This window comes from Hirundo rustica, chromosome 1, assembly GCF_015227805.2.
Source record: "Hirundo rustica isolate bHirRus1 chromosome 1, bHirRus1.pri.v3, whole genome shotgun sequence".
NCBI lineage: Eukaryota > Metazoa > Chordata > Aves > Passeriformes > Hirundinidae > Hirundo > Hirundo rustica.
This window is the reverse complement of record NC_053450.1, coordinates 97,312,153-97,334,718: the sequence shown is the minus strand read 5'-3', so window position 1 is coordinate 97,334,718 and position 22,566 is coordinate 97,312,153. Positions and strand designations below refer to the sequence as shown.

At 39.3% G+C, this 22,566-nt stretch overlaps 1 protein-coding gene across 3 annotated transcripts in view; it reads right to left on the bottom strand.

Moving 5' to 3' along the window:
- SLC9A3 (solute carrier family 9 member A3) overlaps positions 1-22,566 on the bottom strand; it is a 62,607-nt gene that overhangs the window by 11,457 nt on the left and 28,584 nt on the right. For 2 of the 3 annotated variants that reach the window (XM_040066119.2, XM_040066109.2), the window contains exons 3-11: positions 21,311-21,471; positions 19,253-19,331; positions 18,259-18,436; positions 15,525-15,745; positions 13,410-13,612; positions 12,517-12,606; positions 5,509-5,579; positions 3,555-3,684; positions 265-380 (exon numbers count right to left, since the gene is read on the bottom strand). In XM_040066119.2, the coding sequence (XP_039922053.1) occupies positions 265-380; positions 3,555-3,684; positions 5,509-5,579; positions 12,517-12,606; positions 13,410-13,612; positions 15,525-15,745; positions 18,259-18,436; positions 19,253-19,331; positions 21,311-21,471 (1,249 nt within the window). The remainder of the gene's footprint in view (positions 1-264; positions 381-3,554; positions 3,685-5,508; positions 5,580-12,516; positions 12,607-13,409; positions 13,613-15,524; positions 15,746-18,258; positions 18,437-19,252; positions 19,332-21,310; positions 21,472-22,566) is intronic. The other variant, XM_040066131.2, reaches the window with a different exon arrangement.

Sequence of the window (22,566 nt, the reverse complement as noted above, 5' to 3'; positions counted from 1 at the left end):
CCTGTATATAACAGCTGGTGAACCAAAGGAAAATGAAACAACTCTTAACATGGATTTGTGCTTCATCTTACCAGCCTTTACTGAAAAAAACTGTGTATAAAATAAAACATTATAAATCCATATATACCCATTTTCTGTGGGAGAAAATATTAATTAAAGTTCAAGAAAGTAGTGACTGAAGCCTCTGTAATTTGCATTTTTCAATTTTTTTTTGCAGTGTTTCAATTTCCTTTAATATACCACCCAGTCTGTCCAATTACTTACAATAAATAAGAGACAGAACTTTCCACAGTGCTTGGGAGTGGAGTGCTGAAATCCACATTTACCATGTTGTCTGTACTTGGAGAACGTATAAATGCCAGCGAACCCCTACGTTCTCCCTGGTCATGGAAAGAAACAAGACATATTACAGATGTAAAAACCTAGGACAAGGTGTGCATCAGAATAAAGATAATTTGTGAGACTGTATTTATGCAAATGGTACAAGAACCATGGGAGGAGTTGTATCTAGGTAACAAATAAAACCCATTTTTTGGTCCTATGGTTTCTTTTTTATGTTGAGTGACATTATACAAACAAACAAAGCAATGAGAAAATCTATTCCATCCCTAGAAATTTATTTTGAAGAGTTGAATGATTTCCTGTGCCTCAACAGATTTGCAATATTACTTTGTACAATGTTGCAAGTCAGGAGCATAGGAATACACATACAGATGTTCATGTATCCACACCACCACAGTATCAGTAGCATTTTCAAAGACACAACACTAAGTTTTCTGTTCTCTACCAGACTGGACGCAGCAAATATTAAGTGGTGATAAAAGTCTACAAGACTATTAGAAAGAGATTATGGCATGATGAGATATTGAAGACATGAGATTTTTTCAGTTTTAAAACTAGTGTCAAAGAAGTGAACTGCTGGAAAAGCTCCGTTTTATGTCTTCATACTTTTCCCTACACCTTAAGTAATCTCTTGCCTAACTAAAAGCCATCTGTTGTGTAACATTGCCATTACACAGGCTGGAACCATTTATAGTTTTGAATCACAGCGAAGAGAAATCACATAGCAGGTCACTAGATTTTATACAGTAATAATAAAGAAAAATCATCACCCTTGCAGAATAGAGATTTGATTTACATTTCTCCAATTTTAACTTTCCTTTGTTCCCTTTACATTTTCATATACATGGAGCTAAACAAATATCTTCTTTTGCTGTGATAGCCCACATACATATCAGAGTATATGGGTTACCAATGACATTAAGAAATACACTCTGGCCCCTGCAGGCATAAAACATGAGGTTAATAAAATTGAATTCTGGGAGAATATCATCCCATCCATTTTCTTAAGTGAATCTGACTTTCTTTTCAAATCAAGTTTAATGTTTCATACATACATCGTCATGTATGTATGAAACACGTATGTATGAAACATATCATCAGTGGAAGAATTTTAGCCAGAACAATTTATGAAGCATAAGCATTTTACGTCACTTCCCTTCAGTTGCTCTGGAATATTTTAATTTTTCTTGGCTTAGGTTCTCCCCTCTCACCTGCAAGGAATTTACTTAGATTGAGCCTGAACTCTCTGAACTCTTATTTATTACATAGATGCAGCATACAAGCAGAGTTGAACAAAGCAAAAGATGTAAAATAATTTTTAAACTCCTTAGTTTCTTGCAGGTAAGAAGAAAGTGAGTAGCTGGGGGAGGCAGGTCTTTACTTGTCTTGGAAGAAATGGCTTCAATTTCAATATCAGCTTGTAATTCATAGGTATTTAGTTCAAAGCTATATTTGAAAAGTGAAGAAAAAATTGTTAAAGCAGTGTATCATTGAAGGAAATACTAAAGTGAGAAAGGTGAAATGGCTTTAGGATTCCCAACTCATAATTAATTTCTGCTGAAGAAAATACATTACAAAACTTCTGTAGAACTTGGAGAACTTTCAATTTCTTTTTCTATTATAATCAGATCAGTAGACATTTGCCCAAGAGAATTTATCTGCAAGATAACATACACAAATAGCATTTGGACTAAGGTAACAAAAAGCAGTTCCCTTGTGTTTTGTCTCCTAAAAATAATTAATCTAACTTTTGGTAAACTGTCTTTACTATATGGGATCAAAGACACTATTGGGTAAAAATTCTGATCCTAAATCTGCATGCGCTAGTGATCTATAAAGCCTTTTGCATCTGTTAAAGAGAAGAAACACTGTAACGAATCTATTGAACAGATTCAGCAATGAATCTGAACATGAGTTTCATGGTGATCCACATCAAAGTCATTATCCAACTTTCTTCCTCTGAGGTGTGACCCAGAAAGTATCACAAGAAAGAAAATTAGTTCTTGAGCTCAGATGGTCTGAAAACCAGATGGATAATTTACAATATCTCAAAAGGAAGAATTTGCTTGCCTTGTGAACTATTGTCCATCTTTCATTCTAGCATAATTTCTGAATTTCAACTTGTTTTCTGAATTCAATCTCCAAAATTATATGTTTCATTGGAAGAAGACTGTCTGGTTGTAACATATTTTGGGGGCGGGGGGGGGGGGGGGGGGGGAAGCTTAGCAGTAGTAGTAGAAGTAGAAGTAGGAGTATCAATCATAGTAATAGTTTTTCTTTAAATTAAAGAAATTCACTGATATATCACCTAACTGTGAAAATTAATTCAATTGGAGATTATGGGCATGGATAGATCATAATTTTAGAGACCACTTTTAAAAATATTTCATTTAAAACTATCGTGTGTCAATACTGCACATTCATGGTTGTTTGAAGTAAGGTGACTGGGTTTCATACTGAAGAAGATTAGGAATTTTTACACAATTTGGCAACATTACTACAGTACTCCTACAGAAGGTCAAAAACCTTCTTCAAACCTCCTTTAAAAATTTCTCTTGCTGCAAGTCTTAAGTTTACCTAACTTCACAATTCTTTGATTGCAATTGATATTTGTAGTATATTTAACCCTAATTATTGAATTGTGGGAGTTATGATTCCATTGAAATTCCTTTTCTTTTTTTTTTTTTTTTTTTTCATGTTTGGGGGAGTTTTGGGTCTTTTTGGTGCATGTTACAATGATCTGGCAGATTAAGATTAGCAGTCCCATACTTTGGTCACATATGATCATTTCATCATTTGGAAGTGAGCTTCTTCAAATCAGATTTGTCAACACATAGAACCACTCTCCTGCAGGAGCCAGATCCTGTTGACACATTTAGAAAGACAACACTCCTCCAGAGTTATAGTATTTTTTTCATGCATTGAATATAGAAACAAAGATATTCAGTAAAATGCAACAGAAATTTACACTGAAGTAAGTACAATATACTAGTATTTGGCAATCAGGCATAATACTGAGAACTACAGCTTCTCAAATTGGCAATACTAACACTCAAAACACATTAAAAAAAAAAAAAAAAAAGCAGAGCAGAGATGGAAATAGTTTTCCTTTAGGCATCTCCTGCAACATATCAACTTCCGGTTATAGCATAAATTTTAAAAAATCAAATTCCAAATGATGCTATAATATGTCAACAAGTGTTCGTAAGTACCTCAGCCACATAGCTAATTGCATCCTTCAAGTTGAGCTCATGGAAAACATTAAGGATTTGGTCTCTTGATTTTTGAGCAGACCTTCTCATCAGTATTTTTCTGAGGAATTTCCTATCAAAATTGGACCACCTGATAATTTAAACAAATTGTGTTAATGGCAACAAGAAATTCTAGTTTCAAAGCATTCTTAGTTTAGCATAAATTATATTTTTGGAGCTAAACACTTCGAAAAAAAAGGGTGAATAGTAGAATGTGAAGGATTTGTGTCTTGAAGCTATTCAATTAGCATGTAAAGGAAGTCAAGGGAAAGCCTGCTACAGGCTTATGCAGCTGTCACAAAGCATTTAATCAATTTACTTACCCAACACTACTATAAGAGTACTATGATTACAGTATCCCATTTCAGAGTTTTATTTTATTCTTTGGGAGATCATGCTACCTTATTTTTCCACTTCTGATTATGTTTAATTTTCTTGCCTTGCTGGGAAAGTAATCTGCTTTTCCCCACGTGTATTGTAGGACAGCCAGACCAGAAAATCAGTTCAGAATAACAGTGCCCTTCCAGAAGCTCTACCAGAGGGACTTATTCATGCTACTAATGTATTCTGCTCTGGGGATAGTAGCCATGTGTATTTTTAATGGTTTACATTTCCAAGATTGTCTGGTAGTAGTGTATCTGCCCTGCTATGTTTAGTGTCCAAAAGATTAAACGCTGTTGTACTTTCTTCTAACTTCCTCAACATTTTGTCTAAAGGGCATGAGGCAGCTTTGGAGACTATTGCTCAAAATGACTCTGTGTATCTCACCCAATGGCCATTTTGAGTTTACAGCTTTTGATTCAGATTGCTCAAACCTTTTTGTGGTAAATATTATTCACATAATTGATAACTATTCCTCTTCTCTGGCCAGAACATCTGACCAGCAGGCTCTAATTCAGACAGCCACACCTGAACCCATCAGTGAGGATGCTAGGGGTTACCATTTTGCCATTTCTTTATGGAAGCAGCACTTTCATGTACATAAGAGTCCAAAAAGCAAGCTTAAGATGGTCTCATTAAAAATACATTAGTCATCAAACCACATACTCAACCATGAATCTACATTAATCTACTCTTTCCGTTCTTACTCAAGGGGATTACTTTCTGACATGCAAGAAGTCACATGCTAATCTGCCACTTTAAAAATATAGCTCTATCTTTGAGGCAATATATCAAAACCGGAGATGTATTTGCCTATATTACATATGGGCTACTGAAATTTATTCCCAAAAAGTAAACTACAAACTTAGACCAAAAGAAAGAAGATGTTCTGAATGGAGTGCCTCAGGAAAATTCTTCACTGCATAAATGAATGAAGGGCAAAACGAAAGGAAGGAGATTGTCTCTATAACTGGATGCAGATGAGCAATTCTGCTTGACTTCCAGTACAAGCTAGCTTCAGCCTAGGAATTGTATTATTCTGCATGACAATGCTAAACCCAAACTAACAGACTCAGCTCTTAGAAAGCATTAGGGGTGTGCTCTGCAGAAAGCTGACATAAACACATAGCTTTTGGATAGGAATTGGCATGTTGAGTCAGCAAGAGGTTAGCAGGTCAAAACTGTGACTGCACCTATGAAATGACCTGACTCCAGGGAGAGAATGGCCTAATTTGAAATAACACTCTTAAGAAAACTTCTGCAAATTGTCAGTTCTCTAATCTTGAGAGAACAACCCCATATGTGAACTGAAACACCTGCAAAGGCATAATCTGAACTGTGGAAGAGAAAGATTCTGGTAAGAAGACAAAAATACTGTTTTGACATTTGCTCTATTTCCAGTATTTTCGGTATGTAACCTCTTTAACTACATTTAGCACCCTTGCTTTCCCTAAGGTCATAGGCTAAAAAAGTTATAATGTACAGATAATATTACCTAGCAGAATTTCAAGATTCCAAATTGGTTATTACTTACTTGTCTCTCAGATAATGATGCCCTATTTGTCCAGAAATGTCTTCTATAGCAGAAAGAATGTGATCAAAGGCCTGGGAAAGTGAGAGTAGAATTAATATCTTTACAGAAATAAAACAGCATAATTAGAAAATAGCTCAATTTATTTCAAGTTAGACCAGGTAACTATGTAGAATAATTTTACGGCTGTTAATTTTTTTTTTTTCCCATTTACAGAAGTACTAACTAGTATAAGCTTTTCTTCAAAGGTCCTGAACTTTCTTACCATTTCTTTATAAATCCACTAAGTATTCTTGAGTTACCAGGGTCTCAATGAGAAGGTACTTAAACCCCCATTTTAACCTTCAATTTTAAAATTTTTATGGGCTCATTTTTCCATCTCCATTTCTGCCCTATGAAGTACATCTGCCACTACTATTGTAGGTGATTATTTCAGTTGAACCATTTCCCCAGTGATTCTTCTTAGATGTTTCAGGAGTTCATACTCCCCTCAGAGTAGAAGTAGGCACCATTCTTTTAATATCTCAGGCAAAATTTCATACTGAGTATATTAGATGGCTGATAGAAATCTGGAGGCTTATAACTCTTGATTCAAACTAAGGCAGCTGCAGGTACAATTTAATCTTTTTCTATGTATGGTTATTAACATTTCACTCTGAACACTGGAGTGATTACTGCAGAATATACAGGTGCTAGGTTTGGAACACCATGGCTGATATTTGGCACTGGTGAGGCTGTTTCTCAAGTCCCGTGTCTAGTTCTGGGCCCCTCACTTCAGAAAGGACGTTGAGGTGCTGGAGTGTGTCCAGGGAAGGGAAAGGAAGTTGGGGAAGTGTCTGGAGCACAAATCCTGTGAGGAGCAGCTGGGGGACCCGAGGTTGTTTAGCCTGGAGAAAAGGAGGCTCAGGGGAGACCTTATCACTCTCTACAACTGCCTGGAAGGAGGTCGTAGGCAAGTGGATATTGGCTGCTTCTGCCATGACTCAAGTGAAAGGACAAGAGGAAATGGCCTTCAGTTACGCTAGGGGAAGTTCAGATTAAATTTCAGGAAAAAAAGTTTTCACTGAAAGAGCAATAAGCACTGGAATAAGCTGCCCAGGGAGGTGGTGTGTTGTAATGCATTAATTGGCTTTATATTGTGTTTTTTCGGATTTGTAATCTGTATCGTGGTTTCTCCTTACTCATCTGTAACCTAACTCTTCCACTGCCACTTCTCCCTGATTGGGTGATGTCTTGTCCCTGCCTCTGGGCCCTGCCCCCTGGGGAAAAAGCCCCTGGACAGGTGGGGCTGGGCTCTCTGTGGCATCGGTAAGCCATCGGGACGGGCTCCAACCAAGCAGGGCAAGACTCAAGAATAAAAGCTGTAATATCTCACCTGGTGAGAGAGAGCAGACTCTTTTAATTTGACATCAGCGGCCATCTAGTCTTGAGGGGAAATACTACAACTGGCGCCTAATTGTGCGGCTCAAAGCCACAAAAGGTTCCCAAAAAGCTGGAAGAACCACTCAGGGAGCATGTGGCCGAGGAGTTCCATGCAGAGACAGACCCATCAGGCTTGGCGTTCACTGTGGAGTCTCTGAAACACAGGATTCTACAGGCCAGGGCTGAAGTTTTCTCCTTTGGACTCAAAAATCCCATCGGAGTGCTGCAAAGAGGCCCCCCGAACAGCAGGCTGCTCCCAGAGAAAATGACCACATGTTCATGGAAAACCAACCCTGGGAACCGAGACTGGAAGCTCTTTTTGCACAAAAAAGGGTCAGTCTCAGGCAAAAGGAGTGATTGGGAAAGAAGGGAAAGGAATGCTGGATTTTCGGTGACTACCACTTCAGTTCTTTAAGGGAAAATCTTTTTAAGGGGCATTAAACCTCAGACAGAAGAGTTTCTCCTTTCGCAGAAGGTTTTTGCTTTCAGACTAAAAAACCTTCAAAGTGCTTTCTTTCAGCAGCCTGGGGGTAGGTGGAAAAGGAAACTGTTTCCCCTTTTTGTCTTTTTTTTTCTCTCTCCAGTGAGGTTTTTTCCCTTTCAGTTTCTCAGTCACAGTTAAAAAGGGGACATAGAATCTTAAAATCTGAGCCAAAAATGGGTGCTAGGCTATCTGTGTCTCAAAAAAGAGTCTACTATCAGATTTTAAGTGTCTCAGATGATGGGAAAACCAATTTTTCCAAGAAGCAATTAAAAAATTTCCTTCGGTGGTTATTTACTCAATTTCCAGATGTATCATCTGAGCAAATAAGCTCCCCAGAATTTTAAGAAACTGTTGTAAAAAAATTGTCTCAATCAAGCTCCCCTAATGATAAAGAAAAAGCAGATTTTGCTCTTTGGAGCTTGCAGATTTTATTTGCAATGCAAAACCAAAATGAATGGGACTATCACTGGATCTACAAGTTCTAGGCTCCTGGCAACATGTTGGCAGTAAGTATGTCATCCTTGGGGACACCAAGTACACACCGAGAGAGATTGAGATCCTTCCGAGTCTTGTCTCATCAAACCCTAAACAACTAGTTCTCTGGCTGTGCTGTGTCCGCCCACCTTTGTTTCTGCCTAAGGGGCAGATAATAGCTCAAGCAATTCCAGCACCTGATCCGTTCCCTGAAAAAAAGAGCACAAGGAACAAACACCTTGATGTTTGCCCCACACAAGTTATTGGGAGGGGCAAACTCATAATAGGGTGTGAGGTCCATCACAGTGGGGAAGTAATAAACCTCAAAGGAGTTTTGGACGTGGGCGCGGATATAACGATTGTACCGGAAAGGATGTGGCCCTCACATTGGGAACTGCAAAATGTGGCTGGGCACGTAGAAGGTACAGGGGGGATGAAATGGGCAAAACAATCAAAAAGTGTGCAAATTAAGGGGCCAAACGGACAATTAGCTACACTGCGTCCATTTGTTTTAGATTATTCAGAGCCCTTGTTGGGGAGGGACCTGGTGGCCCAGTGGGGGAGTCACGATTGGCATTCCAGATGCCCCCCCAGTTTTTCAGGCTGCAGCCACTGAAGAGCACCTTACCCAGAAACTCATTTGGAAAACTGATTCACCACTCTGTGTAGAGCAGTGGCCGCTCAGTAAAGAAAAATTGAAAGCGCTTCAGGAGTTAGTAGATGAACAGCTAGCTAAAGGCCACATTGTGGAAACACATCTCCATGGAATTCCCCAGTCTTTGTTGTCAAAAAGGCAAACAAAGGCAACTGGCGGCTCCTCCACGATCTCCATCAAATTAATAATGTTATTGAGGACATGGGTTCTCTCCAACCAGGAATGCCATCCCCAGCAATGCTCCCCCAAAATTGGAATTTGGCAATTATTGATATCAAAGATTGTTTTTTCCAGATCCCTCTGGACCCTGACGATGCCCCACGTTTCGCCTTCTCGGTCCCTACCCTCAACCGAGAAGCCCTGAGGAAAAGATACCACTGGAAATTTCTTCCCCAAGGGATGAAAACCTTGCCATCTATTTGTCAGTGGTATCTCTCTTCCCTGCTGTCCCCAGTGCGTGCAGCTGTAGGAGAAGCCATCATCCTGCACTACATGGATGATCTGCTAGTGTGTGCCCCCAATGATGACTTACTGTCCCACGCACTTGACCTGACAATCGATTCTTTGGTTGCTGCAGGGTTCGAGCTTCAGGAGGAAAAGATTCAAAGGATACCGCCTTGGAAGTACCTGGGTCTGGAGATTGGTAAGCAGGACCATTGTGCCTGCAAAAATTGGTTGTCAGAAATAACATCAAGACCTTAGCAGATGTCCAGCAGTTGTGTGGGTCCTTAAAATTGGGTAAGACCTTGGCTAGGTCGGACCACTGAAGACCTAGACCCCCTCTGTAATCTTTTAAAAGGGGGAGAAGAGCTAAGTTCTCCAAGGACGCTCACCCAAGAGGCAAGAGCAGCCCTAGAAAAGATACAGGACTGTATGGCCACCAGACAGGCCAACAGGTGCAAATCAGACTTGCCATTCAAATTCATCATTTTAGGCAAATTGCCACACTTACATGGGATGATTTTTCAGTGGGAAAGAGTGGAAAAATCAAAAAAGGACAAAGACTGTAGGGATCCCCTCTTAATCATAAGAATGAGCTTTCCTCAGTCACCACCGGTCCAAAAGAATGACCAGGCCACAGGAACTGGTAGCAGAATTGGCCCGGAAAGCCAGGACCCAGATAAGGAAGTTGGCAGGATGTGATTTTGAGTGTATTCACATCCCAATTGAGATAAACTCGGGCCAAATCACAAAAGCAACGTTGGAGTACCTAATTCATGAAAATGAAGCCTTGCAGTTTGCTCTGGATCGCTACACAGGTCAAATTTCAATTCATCGGCCTGCCCACGAATTATTTGGAGAACAAATTCAGTTCAAATTGTCATTAAAAAGTGTTCAGAGCAGGAGGCCTTTAAAGGCTCTAACTGTTTTTACAGATGCATCTGGAACATCTCATAAATCAGTAATAACATGGAAAAATCCTCAAACTCAGCAGTGGGAAAAAGATATTGTTGAGGTGGAAGGATCACCTCAGGTAGCTGAGTTGGCTGCAGTTTTTAGAGTGTTTGAAAGGTTTCCTGAACCATTCAATTTGGTTACAGATTTGGCCTATGTAGCAGGTGTAGTATCCAGAGCTGAACAGGGTGTACTGAGTGAGGTCTCCAATTCTGCACTTTTCAACTTGCTCTCAAAACTAGTAAATCTGATCTCCCACCGAGAGCAACAATTTTATGTGATGCACATCAGATCACACACCAATTTACCAGGATTCATAGCCGAGGGCAACAGAAGGACTGATGCTCTTGCTGTGCCTGTGGAGATGGCCCCACTCCCAGACATCTTTGGACAAGCCAAAATCAGCCATCAGCTTTTCCACCAGAATGCAGCAGGCCTAGTCTGCCAGTTCCACCTAACTCGGGAACAGGCTCGGGCAATTGTGTCAATGTGTCCCTTGTGCCAGCAACACGCACTCCCAGCCCTAAGTGCAGAAGCGAACCCCAGGGGATTGAACAGCTGTGAGGTACGGCAGACGGATGTGACCCACATCATGACCCACCCTTTTTGGTAGACAAAGGTATGTCCATGTATCTGTGGACACCTTTTCTGGAGCTGTCTATGCCTCTGCCCACACAGGGGAGAAGTCTAGTGATGCCATGAAATACCTAATACATGCTTTCTCCTTCCTGGGCATCCCCAAATCAATAAAAACTGATAATGGACCCACGTACATATCCAAGGAGTTCAGAAGCTTCCTGTAGCAATGGGGAGTAGAGCACAAAACAGGCATCCCCTACTCCCCAACAGGTCAGGCCATCATGGAAAGGACCCATCCAGAATCTCAAAAGGGTCCTCAAGCCAATAACATCAGTCTCTAAATCTAGAAACACCCCAAATCTAGTTGTTCAAAGGCCTTGTTCACGCTGAACTTTTTAAATTGCACATTTGAAAATCTTAACCCACCAATTGTGCGCCATTTCAGAGAGAACTGCCAACTGCAGCTGAAAGCAAAGCCTCAGTAATGGTAAAGGATCCAGCAACCAAGGAAATAGAGGGTCCTCATGGTCTGATCACCTGGGGTCGTGGGTATGCCTGCATGTGTCCACTCTCGTCAGGTCCCAAGTGGGTGCTAGCCAAGTGGGTGAAACCTTTCATCCCTTAAACTGCAAAAGCCACCTGTAGAGGCCCCGCAAGTGGCCAGTGCTGCCTGGAGGAGGAGAAAGCGCCAAACCTTCTCCTTATAATTATTATTCCTTAACAGTGTTTTTATAAACAGTTTCTTTGCACTAAAGGTCATTTTTCTTCTGCAACTTTAAAGGTATTCAAGGTCTGAACTTTGAGCATCTCCCATTAACTGAGCCTTCCTTCTTCTTAATTTAATAAGAAAAGGGGAAATGTTGTAATGTATTAATTGGGTTTATATTGTGTTTTATCGGATTTGTAATCTGTATCGTGGTTTCTCCTTACTCATCTGTAACCTAACTCTTCCACTGCCACTTCTCCCTGATTGGGTGATGTCTTGTCCCTGCCTCTGGGCCCTGCCCCCTGGGGAAAAAGCCCCCGGACAGGTGGGGCCGGGCTCTCTCTGGCATTGGTGAGCCATTGGGATGGGCTCCAACCAAGCAGGGCAGGACTCAAGAATAAAAGCTGTAATATCCCACCCGGTGAGAGAGAGCTGACTCTTTTAATTTGCCATCGCTGGCCTCTAGTCTCGAGAGGAAATACTACAGTGGTAGAGTCACTGTCTCCAGAAGTGTTCAAGAGCTGTCTGAATGTAGCACCTGGAGATATGATTTAGGGGTGGCTATGGTGGTGATATGTTGATGGTTGGACAGGAGGTTCTTGAAGATCTCTTCCAACCTTGATGATTTTATGATGTCTTACAGTCTTCCATCCTTTAACCTACATTTATATTAAAAAGTTATATTTTCTTTTACTGAATGAAAACTTTATAATGTGGTGTGAAAGTGAATTGGAAGAGTTTGTGTTTCAGAATATTCTAAAAGGGTAAACAAATCCAGGGACACACAACATTCACACTGAATTAAAACTGTTGTCATAAATCTGGAATTTCAGTATATAATTATTCTGTCCTGGACAGCAGACTACCTTTCTATGTAATATGCAAGCTACAAAGCCTGCTTTCCTACCTTTTCCAAAAATTAACAGGTTTTGAGAAGGAAAAATAAATGTACCTGGACATACTTTGTCCTAGTGATCATCAATCATTCTCCTCTTTTAGATGAAGAGAAGGAAGTATCCATCTACGCTGTCTGCCCAGTACTCCCAGCCCCACTGAATTCTCAAGTGAAAGACCAGAATGTTCATATGAATACCCTCTCACAGGACTCAAACCAAAGAGAAACAGCAACTTAAAAATAACTTTTGAAATGCTTGAAGGATTTTGCTCTTGAAATTTGATAGCCCACTGCCTTACAAAAAAAAAAAAAAAAAAAACCAACATTTTCGCTAACAATTTTTTTTTTCTCTTAGGGTGCTCTGCAAAAATTAAAAAAGTTTTTTGTTTTTTAAATCTTACTCTGCCATGAAGTTTCTCATTCAGTTTTGGTTCTCTGTGTTCAGTCTTCTTCACTTTCAGCCACTGTACCAAAGGTTTGATAGTCAGACCCTAAGGATTGAAACATGACAATAAACACTTGTAAGTCCTCTTAGACTTTCCTCCAACTGGTTAAACAGAAATAAAGCACATTTGTGTGGTTTTTGGTGGCTCTCATACTGTCTCAGTTGATTTCTACTCCTTCTAGAAGACAAAATAATGCAGTACCCTCAGCTCCTATTACAAAGGTTTGAAAAGACAACAGTGGAGCAATATATCTCGAGGAAAAATATGGTAGTGGAAGAGTAGAAGTGTTTCCTATGCCGCTGAATGTGGTATTTTCTCCACAAATCAGGAACTCGTGAACACAACTAAACTTTCTGTAATACACTTCAGAAAATATTGCAAGCTGCTATCTATTGACATATTTTCATTTAAATTACTGGTTTTTTTCATCCAGAAAGTGCTGTTTTGTTTGGATATTACTTTCTTGTCCCACTGCTTGCTGCTATATTTTAAAAAAAGGACTGAGGCTCAGATAGATCAGCTTACTGACTGTATCTGCTCATTAAAAGCAGTGTTCCCTACAGTTAGTCACATGAGGTGAAGGATGTTTAATCAGATATTAACTTGGCACTATTAATACCAAGCAGCTATGACTGAACAATTTTTAGCACAGAGGAAATTGTGTTTTGCCCCATGTGGTCCCACACGAAAACATAAAATAGGATCTTTGTTACTAAAATTACAAAATCAATTATGCTTTTAGTTCAGTGAAACAATATGCAACCTTTAGCTGAGAACTGTTTTAAGCATTCAGTACTTTTGGGGGACTCCTTCTCCTTGCAAGAAGCTTGCTTAAGAAGTTAAATTACCTGGAATATAACAGTAAAAAACACAACAATGATAGTTGTGCTGACAAACAGGTCTCTGTCTCCCACTTTATCCCCATCCAGAAGCGCAACAAGAGCAAAAGCAACTGCTCCTCGTAGTCCACCATAGGACATCACCACCTGGTCTATTATCCCCAGCTGGACAGTTCTGTAGCGGTTAAGAATCCACGTCTGTATAACAACACCTGTAACAAACAAATGTCAGCATGTCTAGAAATACCCTTATGGAACGTCAGTGTCCCAGCTGTGTGTAACAGAAATGGAGCCACCAAAACTGCCTTTTTAACATTTTACACCAGCTATTTCCCCTTCTTATCACAATGTGGCCCACTAGGAGCCTTCCCTTTACATGGAGCCAAAGGAATTAGGTGAAGCTGCTTCTGTGAGCCAGCAGCTCTTCTGAGAGTGCTGCCCTCTGGCACAGGCACTCCAGTGAAAGTTCTGCCATGTGCTGACATGGAAATTTGTTAAGAATATATTTTCTAGCACTGTAACCAGTGATATGCACAGGGTCAGTTAACAAAAATGCGTTCAAACAGCAATGATTTAGGGAGTAAGTGTGGTACCGTTTGCAAATCACTGAAAATTACATTTAAGTCTTTGTCTTATGAAGGGTTGTTTAGTTATGCTAACACTGTTTGCAGACCTACAGGTGAGATGCTGCCTGCTGCGGGAGACCTGAGGCCCTAGCTGTCTCAATATATTCCAGAACTCCCACCATAAAGAGGGAAAACAGCTTCACTACTCATGTGACTCGCACAGCATGCATGTCCCACTGCAGCAGGCCAGGGCTTTTAATGCAAACCAGATTCTTCTTTTTTCAGAGAACTTTGAATTTGTGCCAAGTGTCTTGTCACAGTTAAGAAGGCCTCTGGAGGAGGGGACCTTGGAAATGCTACCAATCTGACTCCTCCAGGGAATGAGAACTGCAATTATGTCAATAATTGCAAAATATCAGCAGGTATTTAGTAATTTGTCAATGTCTAAGATCAATTACTTTACTGGGTGCTTATTTTTATTGCTGAATATTTACTATTTACTTATCATCACATTTATTACAGAATTGTTAACCACTCATTTGAGGAATACAAAAAGTGTTAAAGACAAGACATGGAAAACGCTTTTAAAAACCCGAGGCACATTAGCAGTTACTGAGAGGTAGCTAAATGAACAATGCTTGTAGACTATTTAGAAAAGGAGGGCAAGGAACTAGGCACTCCATTCTGCTCTGGAGTTTCTTAACAGAATAAGAGCACAGAATCTAGGAAAACTGCCAGCTGATAGATGTGTGACCTGTCATTTGAATTTTAGTCCAGACAAACAGGCAAATAAGCTAGTTTAATTTATCCCCAAGGGCAAGTACATACACCAAATTGCCATGTCTTACTCTCTACAAGTACTTTATTCTGCAGCTTTTTTGCAATTCTAGTAAAACTACAGGAGAACTACGTAGCTAGGCAAATCATCACGGTATTTACCATGGTTGGTATTTTGAAGTTTTTGCAAACCTATATAAACGCAGTAAATTGACAGTAAGTAACCCCTACCTACCCAGCCTTATTTACTCAGTTTTTCATCAGCCCCTGAAAATTATTTCTCAAGCCAGGAAACCTGAGTTATGTATGGTCTGATATTACTGTGTGCCTAAAACCTGAAGTCAACCATAACATTAGCTTAACACAATCTCTTTAGTGCCAAAATGAAAAAGCACAAGGAAAGGTATGGCAGACAAGACATCACATCTTTTGTTAGGCTGCAAGTTAAAGAACAAAGTCCATTTTACTGGGAGATTTTCCCAATACCATTTGCTGGGTCAACAAAGGTTAGCCACTGAATGATTCGTGTTAACTGCTGGGCTACTCGTATCCTCACTCATCATCAAAACTGAAATCCTGCTATATCATCACCATATGATGGAACTTACTGTAGAGCTTACTCTATGACTCTAACTCAAACCCAGCAATAAATTCAACTAAAATAAATGGAATGCTTTAAAAGGAACAAACATAGAACTCAAAATATTTTGGGGGGAGAGGGCTAAAGACTATGTGATTGCATCAGCAGTACAATGCAAGAACAAGAAGGTCACCCTCTTACCAATAACTCTATATACTGAGATGAAGACTAGAGTCAACAGAATAAAAGCTGTATTCCAAGTCCATATATCTGGATCCACAGCTGAAATACCCAGGAACATGAAGATAATAGTTTCTGCTCCACTGGCCATCATTTTCATAGTATATCTTACAGTTGTAGAAGACTGTTCAGATATGTTAGCTTTGACATATTTCTGACAGCAAATGCCGCAGAAGGTTATCCTAGAAAAATAAGCAATTGTTCAGAAAATATCTGTTGCAACATTTAATATTATTTCCATCTTTCACATAGTGATAGAACCCCTCCATTAATTCCTAAGAAAAGATGCATTCACAAGCACCTGTGGTGTCTACCCTAGGTAGACATACATGCTGATGTGACCTCAAGTGGCCTGAAGACAGCATTTCATTAGAACATAACAGACTGTAATTCTCTTCAGATTACCATACTGCTTTCAATGTAAATTTTTAAACCTTGTTTACATTAGACATAATCTTAAACTAATGATCTGTTTGCAGAAAGATTTTCAGAATACACTTGAATACACTTACTGTATCGTCTACAAACATAACAAGCAAAATTGAGAAGAAAAGTATGCCAGGAATCAATGGATACTAGGAGAAGAAAGACCACAGAGGTACTCAAGCCAAAACAGGCAACATTTAGGCAAACCTTAATGGCCAGCCAAGACAGAGAGAGAGAACAGCAAAGAGTGACATTCACACAGTGCCTTAGAAAAATATTGCTTTAGTTTCAAATTATAGGGAAAGATGTCAGCACAAATGGACAAAAGTTAAGTTTGAAGTATGTAGAGGTTTTTCACATTCAGCAAATTCTGTTTGCCAAATTTAGTGTAGTGGTCTTAGCATTTACTATCTTTTTCTTCTTGTGAAATAGGATCAGGAGAAACAAAGCAGGGTCAAACTTAAAGATAAACAAATGGTTTTATTAACACCAAAAGAATGGAAAAAGAAAAAAAAAAGTGGGGAAAAAAGGGAGGAAAAAAAAAAAGAAACCTCAAAACACTCCTCCCTCCCCATACAAACTGTTAACTTTCCTACAAAACAACATAGAGAGACACAACTTGTGACTTTTAGTCCATTTCACCATTTAAACATAATCTTTCATTACTTTTGGAGAGGAGTCTCTCTAGAGTCCTAAGGAGACATTCGCCACAAGACAAAAACAGTCTTGTGGCTCTCATTGTCACAAATCTGCTACTGCCCTGAATTTTTGCAGATTGTGCTGTCCCACCCATTAGCACCCTTTCCCCTGGCTACTTATGGGCCTCTCAGCATATTTGGGGTACTGTTTAAGAATGTTTCTTCTAGTATAAAAAAAGGATTCTCTTCTTCTATCTCTAAAATCATCTCTATCTCAAAAGAAATAGAGACCTCCTTTTACCCCAGGAGCTGAGGACCTTAAATCACTTTCTCTCTAAAATCATCTTCATCTCCAAGGCTGAGATATCCTTTTACCCCAGGAGTGAGGGGCTTACTCAGTTCAAGATTTTTAATTAAATCTCAATTATATCAATCCCTAACCTTTGACTAGAACTAGCAATTCCCCAAACAACATTAAGAAATTACAAGAAATAGTAATTTCTTCACAGTTTACACCAGAGAAGTCCAGTTAAAAATGTCCACTTCCTCTATCCCTTCTTCCAATAATCTTTATCAGTTCTTTCACTCCTGCTCCACTGACTTCATGCGGTGTCTTTTCTATGTCCACTCTGTCTCTTTCTTCTCTTTTTCAGGGAAGGGGTAGGCCTTGGAAGCTTCATTTTGCCAGGAAAGGGTTAAATCTACCCAGGCCTGCAGTGGTCAGGTGATCTCTGCAGGACAGCAGTCTCTCCCCAGCTGCATCTCTGCATCACTCTCTGCATCTTGGATCGGCTGAGTTTCTCCCCCTTCACTCTTTTCGCCCAGGAATCACTGGAGGAATGTGGGGGGCAAGAGCTCTGCCCACCTCTCGATGACAGTCAGGGCAGCCTCGGCCCAACTAGGCCCATAGCTGTTATCAGGGGCCCGGCAGAGATCCATCCCTGCTCTGGGGCTCCGGGGCTCCGGGGCTCCAGGGAGGTTTTAAAAGTAGTTGATGCTAAACTGCAACCTCTCCATCCCTGCCGGGAGCCGATGGAAACCTCGGGCCAGCTCCCCCAGAAGGCGAAGGGAGGGGAGCAGCAGGCCCAACCGGCCAACAGAATGGCCTGACTTGATGTTACCTGTTCAACTAGCCAGAAGGAAAAGAGCTGGCTTGAATAAAGTCAGGATTTATATGGGTACTTTCCAAAGTCGCATTCAACATTCTCAGTTGGTCAAAGCATACGTCAATATGTAAAATTAGCTTCTGATAAGTCCCTGTCCTTTCTAAAACAATTCCAAGGTCCTGACAGGACAATATTCTATTTTCCTCTTTAACTAAAAACCAAACTGTGTTAACCCATGACAAAGTATTATTAATAACACTAGATAGGAAAGAGTAGTCTGTATTTCGCAAAGGAGTTCTCATGTTGCTCAGCAGATACTGGGAAACTTGCATTCCTTTTCAAGGCTGAATGACAGTATTTGCAAACTATAATCTAGTGCAGTGTCAACATAATATTATCCAGCATAAACTTAATGACTGTCATATTCAATAGTTGTCCCATATAATTTAGGTTTTCCTTTCCATGTTCTTAAAAACCATATTCCATTCTCATCCCGTTCATAGGCAGTAATAAAAAGAGACTTACGCTAAGATGGCAGAAACAGAAAGCATCTCTGCTGTGAGGTAGGACAGGTAAGAAATTATAAACACAAATCCAGGTTCAATGCTCCTCACATGCTTGGTGAAACGACTGACCAATGAGAGCAGGAATGCAAAGAAAATGCCAACCAATGTCCCACCGAGGCTCACCACAAAGAATGACACTGAAAAACAAAACACATAACATAGCTTAAACCACAGAAATATAATGGTTTGAACTAGTTCTCTTCCAGAGAGAGGACAGCAAATGGCCAGTAAATCACAGAAATATTTAGAGGACATGTTAAATTCATTTCTAGGCTCAAGGCTTTTGAGCACTTGGTACGTGAATGTAGCGTGCTGTAGAAAAACAAGGCTACTTCTCTTAAACCTCATCATTTTACTTTTATTCAAGCCCACTACATTTCTTTTACTATTTTTCCCATGCTTTGTAAACAAATGTTTTCACAAAAGCATATTATAGAATATGACAAAGGCACTATTAAAGCATTTATTCATAAGATAATTTAGTTGCATGCAATGCTTGGAATGGGAAATAGTGACTAAATTTTCAGGCAAAATTTTTTGATAGTTACTGACAAGCATTACTTGATGGTGATCAGTGGCAAGGAGTGGCAATGCCTGTATGCAGTCTTGGCTTTCCTGGAATGCAGGGAGAGCATAGGCTTAAATTAAGGAATTGCTATTAAATACAAAGAAAAGATATATAGCTGTCAGGTTTGGTGGTCTCATCAAATGAACTCCACGTCTGTTGAGTCTTCTCAAAAGAAAACAGCTCTGATTAAGTTTCCCAAATATTCAAGAATATTTATTTATTTATTTTCTAAAGACATTTGCCTATGCCATGCAAGTGTATGAAAATGCATAATGATGGAAAGGGCTGAAAAACAACAGTTGCCAATAGCATAATAATAATATTTTGTTTTAAATAGTGCATATATACACACCAGTTGTGTGATTCAGAATTCACTTCTACACACCTATGCCTTTGAGACAGTCAATACCCGTCACATTCGTTGCACCCATCGCAACAAAAGATTCAAACACATGGTACAGCACCTGGAAAGAAAAGTAGACTAATTTAATAATTGCTCCTGAACTGAGCCTATTAAAATAATCTCCATAGGGACTTCAACATTATAAAATCTGAAATTGTGTTTGACTGAGGGAAATTCTGTCTGGAGGGGGAATTTTGTATTTTTTCAAAATAAAAGTAATGCAGTGGGCCAAGAAGAAACAAACAAAAAAAAACCCAAAACATACAAACAACAACAACAACAAAACCTCACAACATTACATTTCTCACTTCATTATGTCCCCTACATATAAAAAGCATTGTTACATATAGATGTGTTTTCTAAAACAATCCTCACTGTAAACTCCAGGTATTTGAAAGATTCATTTACTCACATGTATAAGATAAATGAGATACTTCATAATACAGTAATAAGATGCTAATAATAAGATACTGAATTGAAAGATATTGAAGATATGTAAGTTGAACATAATAGAGAATATAATAAATGTGCTTAAAATTTTTAAATAATTGACTGTGATTTAGCTGAAAGTGAAGAATGTGCCTTATCCATATCTCTGACTAAGGAGGTTTATATGAGCATAATTTTTGAGACATGACAATTTAATATTCTCTTAGTTCCTCCAGTGGTGAAGGAGGACTTTACTATAGCTTTCTCAGCTTTCCTCGTTGCAGCTAAACTTGATCATTCTTATCGTATTCACCCAGTCACGGTATACAGGTTACTTCTTTTCTGTAGCAGTAGTCTTTTACATATTTATGTTTAAAGAATGCTATAACGTCCACTTTCTTCTGTCTTCCAGACTTTCCTTTTTCAAGGTAGTAACTCCACTGTTTCAAATCTCCTCATAGGCTGTGCTTTCTAGCTCTGCATCATACTTGCTCTTCTGGTTTTTTTTGTCAATGAACAATCAAACTTTATTTTATTTGTAGACAGTTTGTGTTCATTTCACAGTAACAAAAATTCCTTTCCTTCTGAAAGCCAGTGATATTGATACTTGAGTTCATCAGAGGTTTATTTCAATATTTATTTCTGGCAATACCCCAGAAGTACTAATGATATTGATATCCAAGGGCACTTAAGTTTCTCTGGAAGCCATACTATCATTTTCAAACTCATGTGAACAGTTAGGCTGCTGCCAATGACCTTGGAGTGCTTTGCTTCCTTGGCTGCAAATAGTTAAGTCACTGAGCCTTGGGAACATGTCTTACCCTTCCTTGCACGTAGGTAGGTGCAGGAATAGGAAATGTTTCAAAAGTGATTTGAAGCTGCACAGCAACTTGGTTGCATAGCATCTTTCTGTCTTAGGACTGTCTTAGGACTTCCTGGTCCCTGGCCACTAACACTACTCTACAAAACTATTGACAATTTTTTCCTGGAAAAAAATTGTCTGAAAAGAAAAGGTGTTTCAATCAAAAGAAAAGAAGAAAAGAATCCCAGATTTCTACTGCTATTTTAAAGTCTATTTAAGACTTTCTAAATTAAAATAATTTTGCGGGGGGAAAAAAAAAAAAGAAAGGAGAAATTTTCAAAAATGTCACACTTTTTTTTTTTTTTTCCCCCCAGATTGGCTCTTTGTTATATATCTGCTTGATAAAAATCTGATTGAAGTAAAACTGAGGGAGCAGGCATAAACACTTTGAAGAATATTCTCTCTCACTGCAAAACAACAGCCAAAGAAGGCTTAAAATCCCTGGAACTAATTTCATTAAGTCATGAAAGCCCCATTTAAACAGCAAAAGCAAATAGAACATGCACCCCTGAAACTTCATTTAAGTGTCCAACCCAGTATTGTGTGTTTTATGTCACTTACCAGCTCCAAATAGCTTTCATGCTGAAACGTCTAGTGTTTGTAAGCAAGACAGGAAACACCATGAACTGCACTACAATAGCCCATGAATAGATACACACAGAGAGTACAGTGTTTCTTAAAAGGGGAAAACACACTTCAGAAGAAATCCCCTTGAACTGGGTTCACTTTGGGATATATAATTTACTTACCACAGTTACAGCATCATTCAGAAGTGATTCTCCAAAAACAATGATGAATAGAACTTCGTTCACGTGGACTTCTTCAAATACTGCCAGAACAGCTACAGGATCCACGGCAGCAATTAAGCTGCCAAAGAGGAGGAACTCCAGTAGCCCAGATTTCAGTTCACCTTCAAAAACAAAGCAAACAAATTATAAGCAGAATCATCTCTGTATAGTCAATAGTAATGACAGACTGGGATATTACAGATAATGCCAAATACTGGAAAACAGATGCCAAGGTATCAACTGGAAAGCATGTTACAATGACTACTTAAAAAGTTCTGCACTGAGTCACGCTGTAGCCTACAAGTTTTGTTGGGTTCAGCGTTGGCCCATGTGGATCAAAATTGTTTCTGAGAGGAGGACCAGTACTGGGCTGTTCTTGTGGCAAGACAGTTCCAGATCTAAACTGCCTTTCTATTTGTGTGTGGTGTGGTTTGTCTAACTTGACTAAATTATCCCAGGATAACTGAGAACTCACAAGATGTTAAGAGTGCCATACCAGCACTTCTGAAGTAAATGTTCCAAAATATTTCATGTCACAGGTCAAATTTGCCTTTTGGTCAATAAGAACTTCTACAGCGGTGTTTAACTGCACTCAGTACAGCTAAACACCAATTGTGGCCTCTTTACTCACTGATAGGTGTGGTTAAGCCACTTGTTCCCAAATTAGAATTCACGAGGCTGTTAAATTGTCTGCAAGTGGACCAAAAAATAGATGAAGGACCAAAATGTACCTTAACATGTTTGTGTTGTAGCCCCTTAGGAATTTTGGCACTGATTTCAAAAGTTTTGAAACTACAAAACTCTGTTGACAGTGCAACCGGGTATTTTTTTAACTTTCTTCTAGTTATTAAGCTTATTTTGTTCAGTTATGCAAACAGACTGAGACAAGTATTCACTGTCATTTTAAAAGCAGCAGAAAAGGCAGAGCCACAAAAATCACTTTGCTCAGCTTCCTAAATACCTTGCAAAATCTACCCTCTTCATGAAATCATGAGTGGCAAACATTTTTTCTGGGGAAAAGATTTCTGAACAGTTAAATTCCCTTTGTGTTCATTAATGGATGGAGGAGGAAGCAAGGTTCATTAAGAAGTGATTGTGCCAAAATTTATATGAGGAATAGTAAAGAAGGAAGGGGTTGAGAATTCATTCATTAAAATACAATGCAGAGGCCCATGCCCAAAATCATCAGGCATGATTTCTACAGGTAAAGAAGAAAT